The sequence below is a fragment of the Sceloporus undulatus genome, chromosome 3 (assembly GCF_019175285.1).
Source record: "Sceloporus undulatus isolate JIND9_A2432 ecotype Alabama chromosome 3, SceUnd_v1.1, whole genome shotgun sequence".
NCBI classification, from domain to species: Eukaryota; Metazoa; Chordata; class Lepidosauria; order Squamata; family Phrynosomatidae; genus Sceloporus; species Sceloporus undulatus.
In genome coordinates, this window is record NC_056524.1 from 124,191,180 (window position 1) to 124,206,036 (window position 14,857).

General features: G+C 38.3%; 1 protein-coding gene across 2 annotated transcripts in view; it reads left to right on the top strand.

Annotated features, from left to right (window-relative positions):
- The window catches only part of GPC6 (glypican 6), a 970,469-nt gene that overhangs the window by 865,210 nt on the left and 90,402 nt on the right, over nucleotides 1-14,857 (top strand). For both annotated transcript variants that reach the window (XM_042460070.1, XM_042460071.1), the window contains exons 5-6: nucleotides 8,156-8,286; nucleotides 11,915-12,058. In XM_042460070.1, the coding sequence (XP_042316004.1) occupies nucleotides 8,156-8,286; nucleotides 11,915-12,058 (275 nt within the window). The remainder of the gene's footprint in view (nucleotides 1-8,155; nucleotides 8,287-11,914; nucleotides 12,059-14,857) is intronic.

Consider the following 14,857-nt stretch of genomic DNA (forward strand, 5'->3'; position numbering starts at 1 on the left):
ATCCAGGCAGCCCCAGATCTGCCTCTGCCTCAGCCTCTGAGTCTTCTGACTATGCCTCTAAGTCAGGCCCAGGGCAGTCCATGACACATTTTTGCTTTTCCATCTTCCCCATGCTCGTGCCGTGCTGTTTATATGCTGGCACAATGGTGCACATTTTCTGCATTAAGAGCTTCTTTTTGCTCCGGTTATTTGCCCAGAGCACAACTTCGAGTCAGTTTCCAACCAGTTTCACATTGTAAGTCACATAAACAGCTTGGCTTCAAGTTGCTTTGAAGCTGCTTTATTTTGCCAATGCAGACAACCCCTACCTCTCCAAACTACATACCCCAGCATTTCATTAGATGCAGCAATAGCACTTAAAATGGAATAATAGCATAACAGAGGCCCAAGTCACAGTTTTCCTCCCTCTTATTGTGAAATTAGACTCTATCTAATTTCTAAAAACAATTATGAAAAATGCTCTTACACATATAAATTAGCAGATCCAGTTTTTATGCAAACCTCTGGCCTCTTTAGCCTTTTTTTAAAAATGTGGTACGCTTCCTTTCATTTGTGAGAGCATGTCTGGTTATATAGGCCTGCAAGAGTGAGGGTCAGATTAAAAAACAAAAAAATGCTGTTTTTATAGGATTTATCTCAAATTTGCTCCATCATGCATAGCTTTTTTCACAACTTGCTTAGAACCTGCAAAGAATTTCCCTGCAGAGAGATAGGGGCTGTACAGACTGGTACTTTCCTGCAGAGAGATAGGGACTGTACATTTTGTCACATACCGATCCATGTTGATGCACGCCAGGTGCAGCGCGCAAATAGCTCAGTGCAGAAGGGGTGTCATCGTGATGTGTCAGCGCACCTATGGTGCCCCTTTTAGGGCTTCTTTTTGCTCTCTGTGGAGGGCGCAGCATGCAGTTTCTGCGGCCTCCATCCGGGGCAAAAAGGGGCAGCGTCTCGCTGCCCATATGTATAGCCCCTAAGAAAGGGGTTAAATCTTCTAATAGACTTTCCAAAATATTTTAATTCACTGATATGAAATGCAAAAAAATCAATTCAAAAGCACTTAAAAAAATCACACTGGAACATCAGCGTCCATACTTAATCAAAGCTGAACAACTGAATTGATAGAAAATATCGAATTTGTGAAATAAAGTTATCTAAGATTACATTTTTATTGTGGGTTTTTTTTTCAAATTCAGCACTCAAAAATACATTAAAACAGTGACAGTATTGAGAACAGTTTTCTCATCGCAGGCCTGTGCTTTCTTAAAGCAGGTATGCTACCCTGAATTTCATGGAGGGGGAATGGAAGAGAAAGTTAATAAATAAAATATCTGTTTCAGCCTCTATGGGTTCTCTCAACAAATTTCTAAGAGCCTCAGCCACTAGGCAGCCCTGACTCTACACAAACAAAAGTCTCAATGTGCCATTGTAATTGGAGAGGAGTGGGAAAGCTTTGACTTGTGATCTTTCCTGAGAAACCTCAGTTCAGGCCTCAGCTTTGCAGAATATCAAAATGCAAAGCAATTATCTTTGTTAATTACTCTATAATTATTCACTTTATCAGTTATCTCTGTTAATTACACCATGATTATTCAGTTTGGCAGTTTGCTCTGTAATTACACAAAATTACTCAGCACTGGGAAATCGGCATGGCTAAATGGTTGGACTGGGGCTTGGGTGCTCCAGATTCATGTCTTCTTGTAGCCTTGAAACTCATTGTGTAACCCTGGGATGGCAATTGTCTCCCATCTGGACCTAACTCACAGAACTGTTATAAGCATGAAGCAGGGAGTAAAGGTGGAGTAGAACACATGGAAGACATGTTGAGATGTGAATCTAAATAATAAATGCATAAAACTCCCATCTTTGATTCTGATGTAATATGAGTTCATCAGCCTTAAAAAAAACCCAACAACCTGAAGCTAGAAACAGATACGGATAAAGTAAAACGGTGGCATTGGTATGTACCATTCAGAGTTTAAATAGAACAATTTAATTGTTAGCCTGGTATAACACTACTTGCTTTATGGAAAAAAATATCAGTCACCTGTCTTTTTCGCATCTGAAATCATGCTCGATTCACATGCCAGAAGTCAACTGTGCAGCAACCATGTACTGTAAGTGCTGGTTTTCATTTGAAATATAAATTATGTGCCCTTTAAAAAGTCTTGGAACAACTCCCAACAGTCAGTCTAGTTTGTGCAAGCAGAAAATAAAATGCTATGCACTTTCGTCCTGATAGTACCCCTATGTTCTGTACCACATCTAGACATATTAAGTATAAAGGGGAGATGATCTTCATCTCTTCTTGAGTTCATTGCATTTTTTAAAAAATGAGAAAAGTCTTGGAAGGTTTTGATGGTTTCAGTTTATTCATTTTTAAGCAAGCAGTTGTAGATTAACTGGATTTTTTGAACCGAGTTATTTTTATTTATTTACTCAGCATTCTTGCTTTTATTTGCCATAATTTTTCATTTTAATTTAATTTTTACTTCATTATATTGTGCAAAGCCACCATTTAGTGGCATATTAATAAATTAATTCATTGCCTGCCCACTCCATTCTAAATCTCAGGCTAGAAAAATGCAAACTCTCTAGAAGCAAAAACACAAATATTTAAAGGTTGAATGCATGATCCAGCCAGCATAAAACAATTAAATGCTTGTTCATTTAGAACTAAATCAATTAGACTTACTCGTAGGCAGCTGTGGGTGGGACTGTATTTTCCATCCACAGAGTTTTGGAAAGTTGCTTTTTGGAATGCAATTCCCAGTATGGCCTAGCAATAAACCAATAGGGGTGGGTGGATTTGTGATTCAGGAAAAAGTAACTTAATCAAGCTGTAGAACTACAGAAACAAGTTTCATTAATTTCATTGGGGAGAACTAGGCACATACTTTACTCTCTCCCACTGCTTACATTTGGTGGGATCAGATATTCATTTGCTTTTTTATCCATTTCATTTGCATTTTTTCCTAGTCTTTTGTCCTGATAGGACCCCTATGTCCTGTACCACGTCTAGACACAAGTAACAGCCAAGACAGACTTATATTCAGAAGGATGGCAAATAAATAAATTTGTATACTTATTTTCAGACCAATGGAGCTGATTTTAAATAAGATAATTAGTATGCAAAAATTAAAGCTTTTACTAGAACAGGTTTCATATGACTGGATGACTTGTTTTAAGGGATTTTTAATGCCAGCACTTTAAATAAGGATTACATGTGTGCTGTTTGCACAGCAGTAATCTATGGATGAGATGGGAGCTAGGGAATACTGTCCATGTAGGTGCCAGCACAGAGATAAAGATGAAATACTGGTCTATGAGAAAACAGCACAGGAGATCAGGGTTCTCAGATAGGGGTATAAAAGTCTTAACTTTGTTGAGGTTCTCTGAATCTCACTTGGATTTTTCCCTGTTTTATATCGGGTTGTGAGACTTTATGTATTCGCCCTGCAATTAAATTCACACAGTTCTGATTGCATTGTTCCCAGTTTGCACATTTATTGTCACAGTTTACCTTACTTACACAACTTTCCTCCATGGATTAAAGTGGGTTTCTACATCTTCCCCCCCCCCCCCTCAAAATCACATGCATTTGCCTGTTCACTTTTCCAAACTGCATTTTCCCCCCTAAAATCAAGCTGCATTGCACAAAACAAAAACAGTTTATCACACACAAAGGCTCCCATCGCCCAAACGTCACAAAACTGTGACAGAAGTGCCATGGTGGGTTCACGCCTGGCACTATTAAAGTGTAACACTTTCATTTTTGTCATGGAAGCGTTATCATAATCGTCAAGAAAACAGCCCTTTCTTATTAATGATTTAATCCATTAATAAGAAAGGGCTGTTTTCCTGACGATTACGATAATGTGGATTTAAAGCAAAGCTACCATCTCGTTTCATTTTTGTTGGAGAGTTTGTTTTTCTGCCATTTCCCATTTTGTTGTAGGTGTGTGTTTTTTAATTCATTTTATCATATTTTAAATGCTTTAAAGACCTCTCAAAATGTTCATTGTTCTTGCTGACATAGCATCAGAATTGAAACAAAATAAAACAAAATTATGAATTGGGTATTAGACTGAGAGTGCATCTACACTCGATAAATAATGCAGTTTGACACCACTTTAAGCACTCCATACTATAGAATCCTGGGATTTGTAGTTTTACAAGGTCTTTAGCTTTCTCTACCAAACACTGCTGGTGCTTCACAAAATTACAAATCCCAGGATTTTGCAGGATGGAGCCATGGCAGTTAAAGTGATGTCAAACTGCATTATTTCTCCAGTATCGATATACCTCGAGGTTTGGGCCAACTGATGGTCTTGACAATGATAGAGAAGGGCTAGTGTGAAAGTTCCCCATCAGCAAAATGAAAAGAAAGTGTGCTGGATTTCCATAAAGTGGGCTATAAAAAAAAAATGAGATGATTTTATTCCAAATCAAGCCAGGCTTAACTACATCCATTGAGAAACCACGGGGTCATTTTAGGTCCACCTAGAAAGAAATTAAGTCACTTGACATCTCAACTCAAACACTGGGCTGAATGTCAAAAAGTGTCTTCTAGGCACAGCTTGCTGGATAGTCAGTCCATACCTGTGTTGTCTTTGCATTACATCCCTTTTGTCAGAAATATCATGTTTGTTTCTTGTGGGTAGGAAACAGGGGCTGGAATCCAACATCTCCTGACCATCATGTAAATATCCACATGTGGAGGTACACTGCACCAGAACTGATGGTCTAGATGTTCTATCAGTCCATTTAGAATTGCTCCCAGACACCTTGCCACTGGGCCCAAATAGACAGGCCAAAATAATGCTGCTTTGGGTCACTTTGAAGATATGCTGTTTAAAAGATACATGCATCTTAAGAGGCCAGAAGTTGCTCCAAATTTGCGCTTCAGTCCATAGGACTGGAGTGTGGCATTTAAACAGCATACATCCAATGTGACCCGAAGCAACTTTATTTTGGCCTGTCTGTTTGGGCCCACTGTTAGAACTACAGCTCTTTTCTTTTCCCATAGGTGCTGGGCATGTTGTTGTTGTTGTTGTTAAGATTTATTTCCTAATTTCAGTCATTGCATAAGCAATTACCCTAGCTCAGACTTCGATATATTTATTATTATTATTATTATTATTATTATTATTATTTGCAATATTGTGTACAAACTGGTTCACTAATAAGACTTTCAATGAAGAATTGACTATTGCTGCTAATGTGTTCTGGAAGTGAAAAGGAATTATAGATTTTGTGGAAAAGAATGTTCCATTTTTATACATGCGCTGGGGAAAGGAACACCATCTGCATATGCTTTAAGGTTAGAAGGCTAGATAGCATTTACTTTGGGATGATAGATTATCCAGAAGAGTCTGATGTGGTCAAAGGTGGACTGTAAAGACGATGGCATATATATCACCATCTTTTTACTATTGTACATTATGGAACACCCAGTGTACAGCAACCAAATAATTAGACAAACGAGCTCCTGTAGCCCCAGCAGAACCATAAAATATCTCTTGCAACAGACGGCATCCAGCTGCATTTTGTAAAACGCACAGAGCATAAAACATGGCCTGTACCTGTACATCATGGCAGGAATCCAATATTTATCCCCAGTTTGTATTGCAAGGAAATGGGGTCCTTGGGGTCAGAATGAACAGCTGCTTTAATTATAAGATCCCCGTATATCACATCAAAGTTTTCTCCCTTCTTGTACAAAACTTCAGCATATACCCCCAGGGTTCATTCCAATCAGCTTTCATTTTTATGATGGATAAGTCTATGTAAGAATTGTCTGGCAAATTATCTGTTTCTGGTGTCAAGATAAAAGGGATTCTTCTCATCTCTGCTGCATGAAGCAATAGTATATGGCATCCATTATTAATGTAGTTTTTAAAATCTCCACTACCTCTCTCTCTTTCCCGCTTACTCTCTCCCTCCCCTTTGATGACAGGAGAGGACTTTTAGGAAGAAAATCTTCAACCTTTTTCTAGGTTACATCAGTTACAGCTTCACATGTACGCATCAGTCGACATGAGGATAGTGGTCACTGCCTGTCATCAGTCCTTTCTGCCCTTTTCAACTCCATCCACATAAGTTTCCCACCCACTTAAGCCATGAAGACTAATACTGGACATTGAAGCAACAGAATAGACATGGAAGGCAGGAACGGTTATGTCCATCATTCACAAAAGAGGGCCCTGTCAATCACACCTCTCAAATCTGGTTTAGGATGAGAGGAATGTGTATTGCTACACACCTGTTTACATCTGTACACCTGTGTGGCCCTCAGTCACTCCCATTGGTGGCTGTGGATTTCTATGTCAATGGGGGTGGTAAGTCTGTTAGGGGTTTTACTCCATATATTTAAACAGCTAAGCAGGTATAGAAACCTATCTGAAAAACACATTTGGGTGCTGAACGCTATCCCCAAAAGAAATTAGCACCTTGGATAGCTTCCTGAAAGTTCAACTAAATTCAGAGTGGATACTCCATTGGCATGGGGGCCAATTGCTTCAGAATTTCTGAGAGAGGTGTTTCCCAGGGCCTGAACCTTTTGCATACATAGCATGATCTCTGTGGCTGAGCTGTGGACATCCCCCAGAACACCATGTGAGCTGAGATCACATTGCTACTATAGTAGTGGTTCTCAAATGGTGGGGTAGGACCGCCATTGGGGGTCTGAGAGTTGCTTAAGGAAAGGGGTGCAAGGTTTGGAGGCCCTGATCCCTCCTCGTCCTTCTCTTTCCAAACATTTTATGTGTAAATTTTACTCATGCAATGAGTTAAATATTGAATTTACTTAAATAAAACTGTACTAATTTGAACAATATTATTTCCTTATAAAATGCTAAAATATGAATTTGTATGAATATGTGAATGAAAATGTGGACACAACAACAAAATATTTTTATTCATAAACTATGTTGATGGGTTAGGGGGTGACATCTGCATGTAGATGTAAATGTAGTCACAAGGATAAAAAAAATTGAATACCACTGTACAATAGCATTGGACCTGGACAAACCAAGTCTAAATGGCTTGGGTCCAACCTATCTTTGGTACCGCCTCCTTCCATATAATCCTCCCTGCATACTTAGATCCTCGGGGGAAAATTTGTTACAGCCTTGTAAAACAATGTATGTAAAACAAGCCTGTCCACGACCCCCCAGAGGACCTTTTCAGCTGTAGCTCCCAGATTGTGGAATGGCCTGCCACTCTAAACAGCTTTTAAAAAGCTATAAAGAAGGATCTATTCTGGCAGGCCTTTACTGAGTAGGCCATCAGAAGGAAAATCTAACTGCTGACCTCTGATTTCACCACAGTTTATTGTATTGTTTTTAAGTACTGTATGCTTTATGTTTTAAATTCTGCATTGTTTAATTGTATTTTAAGGGGGGTGGGTTGAGGGTTCGGACTGTATATTTTAATCTTGTAAGCCGCCCCGATTGCATTTTGTAGAGGCGGGATATAAATAAATATTATTATTATATTATTATTATTATTATTAAGTGAAAATCCCTGATCAGCCATGACATTTACTATCTTTGGGATAGTCACTCTTTTTCTGCCTGATCTATCTACCTTCCAGGGTTGTGTAAAGATAAAAATTGGATCCAGTAATTGTTCCAGTAAGTTGCTTGTAGGAAAGCTGGAAGTGAAATGTAAAGAAATTTGTTGTTGATGATTGAAAAAAATGCTTGTTTGCACTGGTGAAAACCAGTTCTGGTTATCTGGTACATGTAATTCTACAGTGCATGCAGTTAGAAATGCATGTATGTGGTGTGTACAAATATTTCAAAGAATATCTTTAAAGCATTCATTTAAAAGGGTCTGAGACATTATCAGAACAATATATACTACTTACTTTGTATTCTTGAACACCTCTTGGTAGTTGTTAGCTGAGCATTTGCTAGTTCTGTTCTCTCTTCCAGAGGAGGCACAATACAGAGGCACATTCACGTGTACTTGATTTTTCTTCATTACCTTCATAACTTTGTGTTCTATAGACCTACAGAGGAGACATACCTGATTTCCATTGTCTTTCTATGAGATTCAGAAGCAGAATGATTTGCTAGAACATGACATATTGTAACATGTGACACTCCATAGTTACTTGTTATTTGATGGATGCTTCCTTATCTTTTAACAGATGCTATGCTTTTGGTAGCAGACAGATTAGAAGGACCATTCAACATTGAATCGGTAATGGATCCCATTGATGTCAAGATTTCTGAAGCCATCATGAACATGCAAGAAAACAGTGCACACGTAACAGCAAAGGTATCAAGCAGATTTTTGCTACTAAATGCCTTGAGCGCTTAACCAGCGCTTGTGCTGCTGTTTTGTTTTGTTAGTGTTTGTTTTTGTTAAAGAAGCTTTCCTTTCTTACCTGGGAGGTCCAGCTTGGATTCTAACAAATATGTTTTTCCAACTTTGTTGGTCACAGATAGATAGAATACTGTAAGGATGGCCGAGGAGTGGCTTCAAAGTTTTTAATAAGAACTTGCCAAACTTCATAAGCATGTTCATAAACAAGACTGGGAGAAAACTTGACATTTTTTAAAAATTAATATGGGGGAAGGCAAAATTGACAGATTCACCCAGCCTGAAAGGCTTTTGAGTGCTTAACCCTTAAATGTCTGATGAGAGTCCTGAATTGTCAGATGTAAATGCAATGATGGAGGTCTATCATCATAGTTACATCTGACAATACCACCTCCAAAACCTACCTTTCAACCAGGCACTAGAGCATTCTCCCAGTTGTGGGATGCATCAAGAAGAAAGAGGAAGAACAAATCAAGGAATGCATGGTGAGTTGGTCAAAGAATGTAGGGCATAACATACATCTATGGAATTGAGAGAAGATGTGGACAAAGATATCAAAAGTTTGACATGTTATAATTTAAGAGAAAATGTCTATAAAACAACGTATCAGTAATACATGTCACCCGACAGAATAGCAAAAATATACAAAGGAGCCAGCAACAAATGTTGGCAATGTGACAAAGAGGTAGGGACCTTCTTTCCCATGTGGTGGAAATGGTGGAAATGCCGTAAAGCAAAGATGTATTGGCTACTGATAAGATAAAAAATGCAGAAAATTTTGAAAATAAAATTTAATGTTATACCTAAAGCATTCTTACTGGGCTTTTTTTTTTTTTGGCTTTGATAAACAGAAAAAAAGATGTGTAGATTGGCTTGCCACATGGTGGCCGTGGTGAGAATAACTTACCTAAATATTGAAAGATAGCAAAGATCCCAAATGAGGATGAATGTATATGTAAATTTGTAAAGATTTCAGAAATGGACAAATTAACTCAACTAATGAAAGCCAAACCCAGAGAACAGCTCTTGCAAGAGCAGAACCTGCTTACAGCTCATCTGCAACTAAGAAAGGGAGAAGTGGCATCAGCAGGCTTTGAAGTTTAATTGATTTAATTTAGGTTAAGAAAGATTATGTTACAAGGAAAGGGTGGTGTTTTCTCCCTTCCTTCTGCTTTAGTTATAAAGAGTTGAAATTAAGAGTGAACTGAATACAGGATTTTTTTTTATATGAAAGAAATGGGGGAAGGATTAAGGGAATATGCTGTTTGATTTAACAAATAGGAAAGTATTTGCGCTCTTTTTTATTTATTAATTGTTTTGTTTCATTTTGTTTATTGTTTGTTTGTTTGGTTGGTTGGTTGGTTGGTTGGTTGGTTGGTTGGTTGGTTTTTGAGAGGGGGATATATGTATGTAGGAGAATGTTGTCATGGGTTGTAGTGCCGTGTGTTGCTATTGTATGATTTATGTTTACAATTATGTATGCATTAATGTATCACTAAACGTATACTTTGAAAAAAAAGAAGAAAAAGGAAGAGGAAGCTGGACTCCTGCCAAAACTGTCTCACCCCATAACCAAAAGAATGTGGCAGACATAATTTCCCAGTCTTCAGCTCCTCATTAACCCTTCAACTGGGATGGTGCCTGGGTGTAAATATAAGTTTTTTGGGGGGGGTCTCATTCTGTCACTAACAACCACAAATGTGGAATCCCAGCAATTACAAGATTGTAAGTCTAGTTTACAATCTTATAACTGCCAAACAAGACACCAGCCATCTTGCTTTGAATTTGTATGCATTGAACTATGCTTGTGGTGCTAAATTAAAGTTTCCCCCCTTTTTTTTCCTGAAGGTTTTCTCAACATTGTCACAACAAGCATATACAACATAGCCATCTCCAGGATGGAAATATTTATTTTTGTGTGTTGTCATGGAACTGATTGGTTTATGATTTGATAGATCCATTGATTATATCAGTGAAACTGACTTCCTTTTCACTTTTGAGTTTCCTAGTCTGTCTGTTCCACCAACCACACCAAGGCTCCTTCTGAGCCATTAGCAATCTACCAAAAGTGTCTCCTTCAGTTTATGTGGATCAGGATTCTTTGGTGCACACATGAAATAAAACATGTTGTTAATCCACCTTCCCTGTTATCCAAGCATAAGCCGGGACATCATACATCTGTGGAAGTAGGCTCAAGTGTATGAAAGCTCATGCTACCAGTCTTTTTTCTTTCAGTTCATCTCAAAGGTGCTACAGATCCCTTTGCATGCTTTTTCCCAGACTAACACAACTATGACTTTGAATTCTGTCCTGTGTTGTGCCAAAAACATTTTCCCATAATTTTTTATGTTTGCCTCAAATATGCTTTTTTTTTCTTGAGGAACAATTTTTTTCCACTGAAAAACTACTTCATGTTAGAGAGGGGAAATCTGCTGGTCTTAAATATCTGAAGGCTGGGTGCCAGTCCTGAATGGTCTCATTTAAGGAAAATATCCTGCCTTTGGAAAAAGCTCTGCAATCTCTGAACTACCATAAAAGAGCACAGCACAGAGAAGTTCCTAAGGTTTGAAAAGAGAGGTTGAGTGGCACTTGAGGAAATCCATATCAGTTCCATGTTTAGGTAGATTTTAACATGCTGAGCAACTGGATGAAAAACAAAGGTCTTCTTCAGCCTATATAACCAGGGCAGGCAAAGTACAGCCATGGGCTACAACAAGTGTTCACCACCACTACCTGGCTGTTTCTCAGCTTCCTTCAGACTCTTCAGGGATCCCTCTTCCTGGTCCAAAAAGGGCAAGAGAAGAAGTGGCTCTCCTTGAAATCTCGAAGGCTGCATCCGCACTGCAGAAATTATATAGTTTGACACTGCTTTAACTGCCATGGCTCCATCCTGTGGAATCCTGGGATTTGTAGTTTGTTCTGGCAGCAGAGCTCTGTGATAGAGAAGGGTAAATGGCTCAAAAAAATACAAATCACAGAATTCCACCTCATTGAGTCATGGGAATTAAAGTGATGTCAAATGGATTATTTCTGCAGTTCTAATGCAACCCAGGAGTGGCCATTCTCTATAAGCAGGTTTTTGGGGGGCTGTACTACTTAACATGGTTTAAATGTGCATTTTTCAAACTCAGAAGTGACCTTCTTGTTTTGTTTGGGGGTCATTTTTGGCACTATGACAATCCCCCCAAAGATCTCAAGGGCAAAAATGTGCCCTTGGACTCACTGTTGTTGCCTCTCTCTGCTATACAGAAACTTAATTAGTTTTTACTCAGCCTTTGTTACTGCATGTGTGAAGAAACTCCCATTGGGACACAGTGGAGAGGCAGGTACAAGTTGGATATAAATGATGCAACCTGAAAGCTCTACTTAATTTATATAGCTTGACCTTTGGTAAAGCAATCTACTAAAACACTGCACAAAAATCAATATCAAAAAGTCTGTTTATTTGAGTGCTGACGATGACATCATTGACAGATTGTTTTTACTATGTTATCAAATATATCATAATTTCTGTCCAGGAAGAAGATGCAGCTGGGGTGTATTTTAAGTAACTTGTCTCCATTGCTTAACATGGTCCTTGCAGGTCTTTCAAGGGTGTGGACAGCCCAAACCAGCTCCAGGTATAAGAACTTCCCGCTCCATTCCTGATAACTTTAATACCCGCTTTCATCCTTATCACCCTGAGGAAAGACCAACAACAGCAGCGGGTACAAGCTTGGATAGGCTGGTAAGTAATGTCTGTGGTAAAGTGAAACAAATGGAAAGGATATGAAAATATTTTTTAAAAATCAAGATTAAAACCTTATTTCTCAGGTCTTGGGAAACCCTGAAGAGGAGTATCTAGGACTGATGAGAATCTTTCCAGTTTCCATATTCTGTACAAAGTTTACATTATTTTCTGCACAGAAAATTCTGTTTTCTGTGCAAAAAGCCTACATGTGAATAAGCCCTAACCTGTAAATATTCCCCCCCCCCCAAAAAAAAAGTGTTCTCAAAGACCTTCTTGCAGGGGGAGAAGACTGCTTAAATTACTAGTTGCTTCCTTTAAGAATGACATTATTCAAGAATGGAATTGCATGCCTATAAAGGGAAGATGGCTGCTATTAAAACAAAAGAATTTAGTTTCAAACTTGATTGTTTCCACATTGGATTTGTATGGTATTGCCAAAGAAAAATGTGTGACAGGAAAAGAGTTGAGTAGAGCAAGAATTTCATTTCTGTTTTTTTATTAGAATTTAGCAAATATCTCCAATTTATTAATATTTATTCATATTCAGATTGAAAAAGAATTGAGATCATCCATCCAGATCCATAGCTTTGAGTGCTTAAAGTCTGCATTTAATCATCCTATATTCTACTGGATTTGTAATATTGAATCAAACTTTCCACTTCATTTTTTCTAAGAGGCTCATTTTGAATACCTGTATGGCAAGTCAGGCACAACGTGGATCCCCTTCATGCTCAGAACAATTATGTCCATTGAATTTGCTTGAAAAAGTGGGAGGAGTTCATGCCAGTTCATTTTTTAAAGCATTTTCAGCCTTTCCATGGATTCCATTATCCATGGCTTGAAAGTATCCCCTTACCCTACACACACACACACACACACACACACATCGAAAAAGCAAAGCTTGATTTTGCCATTTTATACAAGGGGTACCATTTTACTACACCATTGTATATAATGGGACAAGCATTCGTGGATTTTAGTATCCAAGAGGGGTTCTGGAACCAAACCAAGGACCCACTGTACCAATATTTGCAAATTTCTTCAAATTCAGAATGGAAATATCTTAGAGTTTAAAGGGAAATGTGAAAATGATCGTTGAGATTCTGCATAGCTGTAATGTCATGGCTATGTTCCATCTCCTGATCCAAGCCACCAAATACACCTTAAAATCCAGGCAACCATACTGAGCAACAAAGTACTCTGGTGAGCAATCCAATGTAGGATGACGGGTCCAGCCCCTTCTCATAAACAAGCCTCAGTACAATGAGAAGAAGTAGGGTCCTGTGAAATCTTTCATCAAACCTAGTGAGAGGGAGCTGGACATACAATCCTTTAGCTCTCACTTGCCATTGCCACAGAACTCTGTTTCTTGGTACGGTTACCTGGATTTTAAGATGGATTTTGGAGACATTTGAGGTGATGGCAATGGTGCCGTGATCATACAGTGAATACCAAAAAGTTACAAGGTTGTAAGTCTAACTGATTGCCTCACAGGATGCCAGCTTCCATTTATTCCCAAGTGAGCTGAGTGGTTTCGGTGCCAGTGTGGGATGACAAATCCAATTTGAGTTTTAGTCTGAACCTCAAAGAAGCTATCCAAAATGCTAAAAACAATAGATTCAGCTCCTCTAAAATTTGGGATAAAACCTGGCATGGATCCACCAACGTCTCCTCCAATGGCCAGCTGTTTTCTTCTAAAAATGACGAATAGTAAAATAATTCCATTCCTGGTGCTGATAAGATAACAGCACTGAAAGTGTTGATGATCTTTTCTGCAACCCATTCGAGCAGCATAGATTCTGTGAGTCATGTGTAACCTTTCAAAGAAAGGCAAGCTTTTCTCCCTTGTTTTCCTCCAGAACAGCTGGCTCCAAATGAGGAGCCACGTTTTAGCAGAGAAAGTCTTCCTGACTTGTAGGAGTCGAAGCAATGTTGTCGGCTAAATTTGACCAGGGAATTTCATATTGCTTATTCTTGAGGCAAACATAAGTATGAGCATATTCTATATAAAAGCAATCTACCTAATACGTTTATTTAAAAGTTAAATAAAGTATATTCAAAAGCTAGCTGTGGCAGAATTGTTACCTCTGCTTATTCATGCAGTATAGAGCTTCATTATATATTTGCAGATTGCATATCATTTCTTTCATTTAAAAAAGAGAAAAAACAGAATTCTGGTTAGCTATATTTTTTTTTACAGACCATTAAACTTATCTCATTTTAAACTTGGGTTGTGTTTCTTGTAACAAGATGGCCTAAATCCAAGTACTGGTCTCAACTAGAATAGACCCATTTTCTGAATGGTAAATTAGCACTGGTATAAATCCCATTGATTCAGTGGGGCTGCTCTAGTTAGGACTAACAATTAAATTAGGCCAACAGCTATAGTGTTTAATTACATGTTAGCCAAGGCAGCAGTATAATAATTTGTCAGTATAGTATATGCAATTATCTTCACATAATTTTTAAGTAATATTAAAAATTTATGTTTAAGGGTTGCCTGCCTACTGTATTGTTTGTAGAACCAAATGATACTACTGAGCCCTGTTCTGACAGAATGTGAAAATATTCCCCCAGCATTCATGAGTATAAAGTATAGCTAGATAAACCACTTGGATATGCATTTGGGTACAGAGCTTATTATCTCATCATCATCTTGTTTTCAATGAGATGCGCATCCTATTCCCATACTGGGGCAATTCCGGCACATGAAAAGTTACGTTTTGGACTATAAAAGAAGGAAGGAAGGAAGGAAGGAAGGAAGGAAGGAAGGAAGGAAGGAAGGAAGGAAGGAAG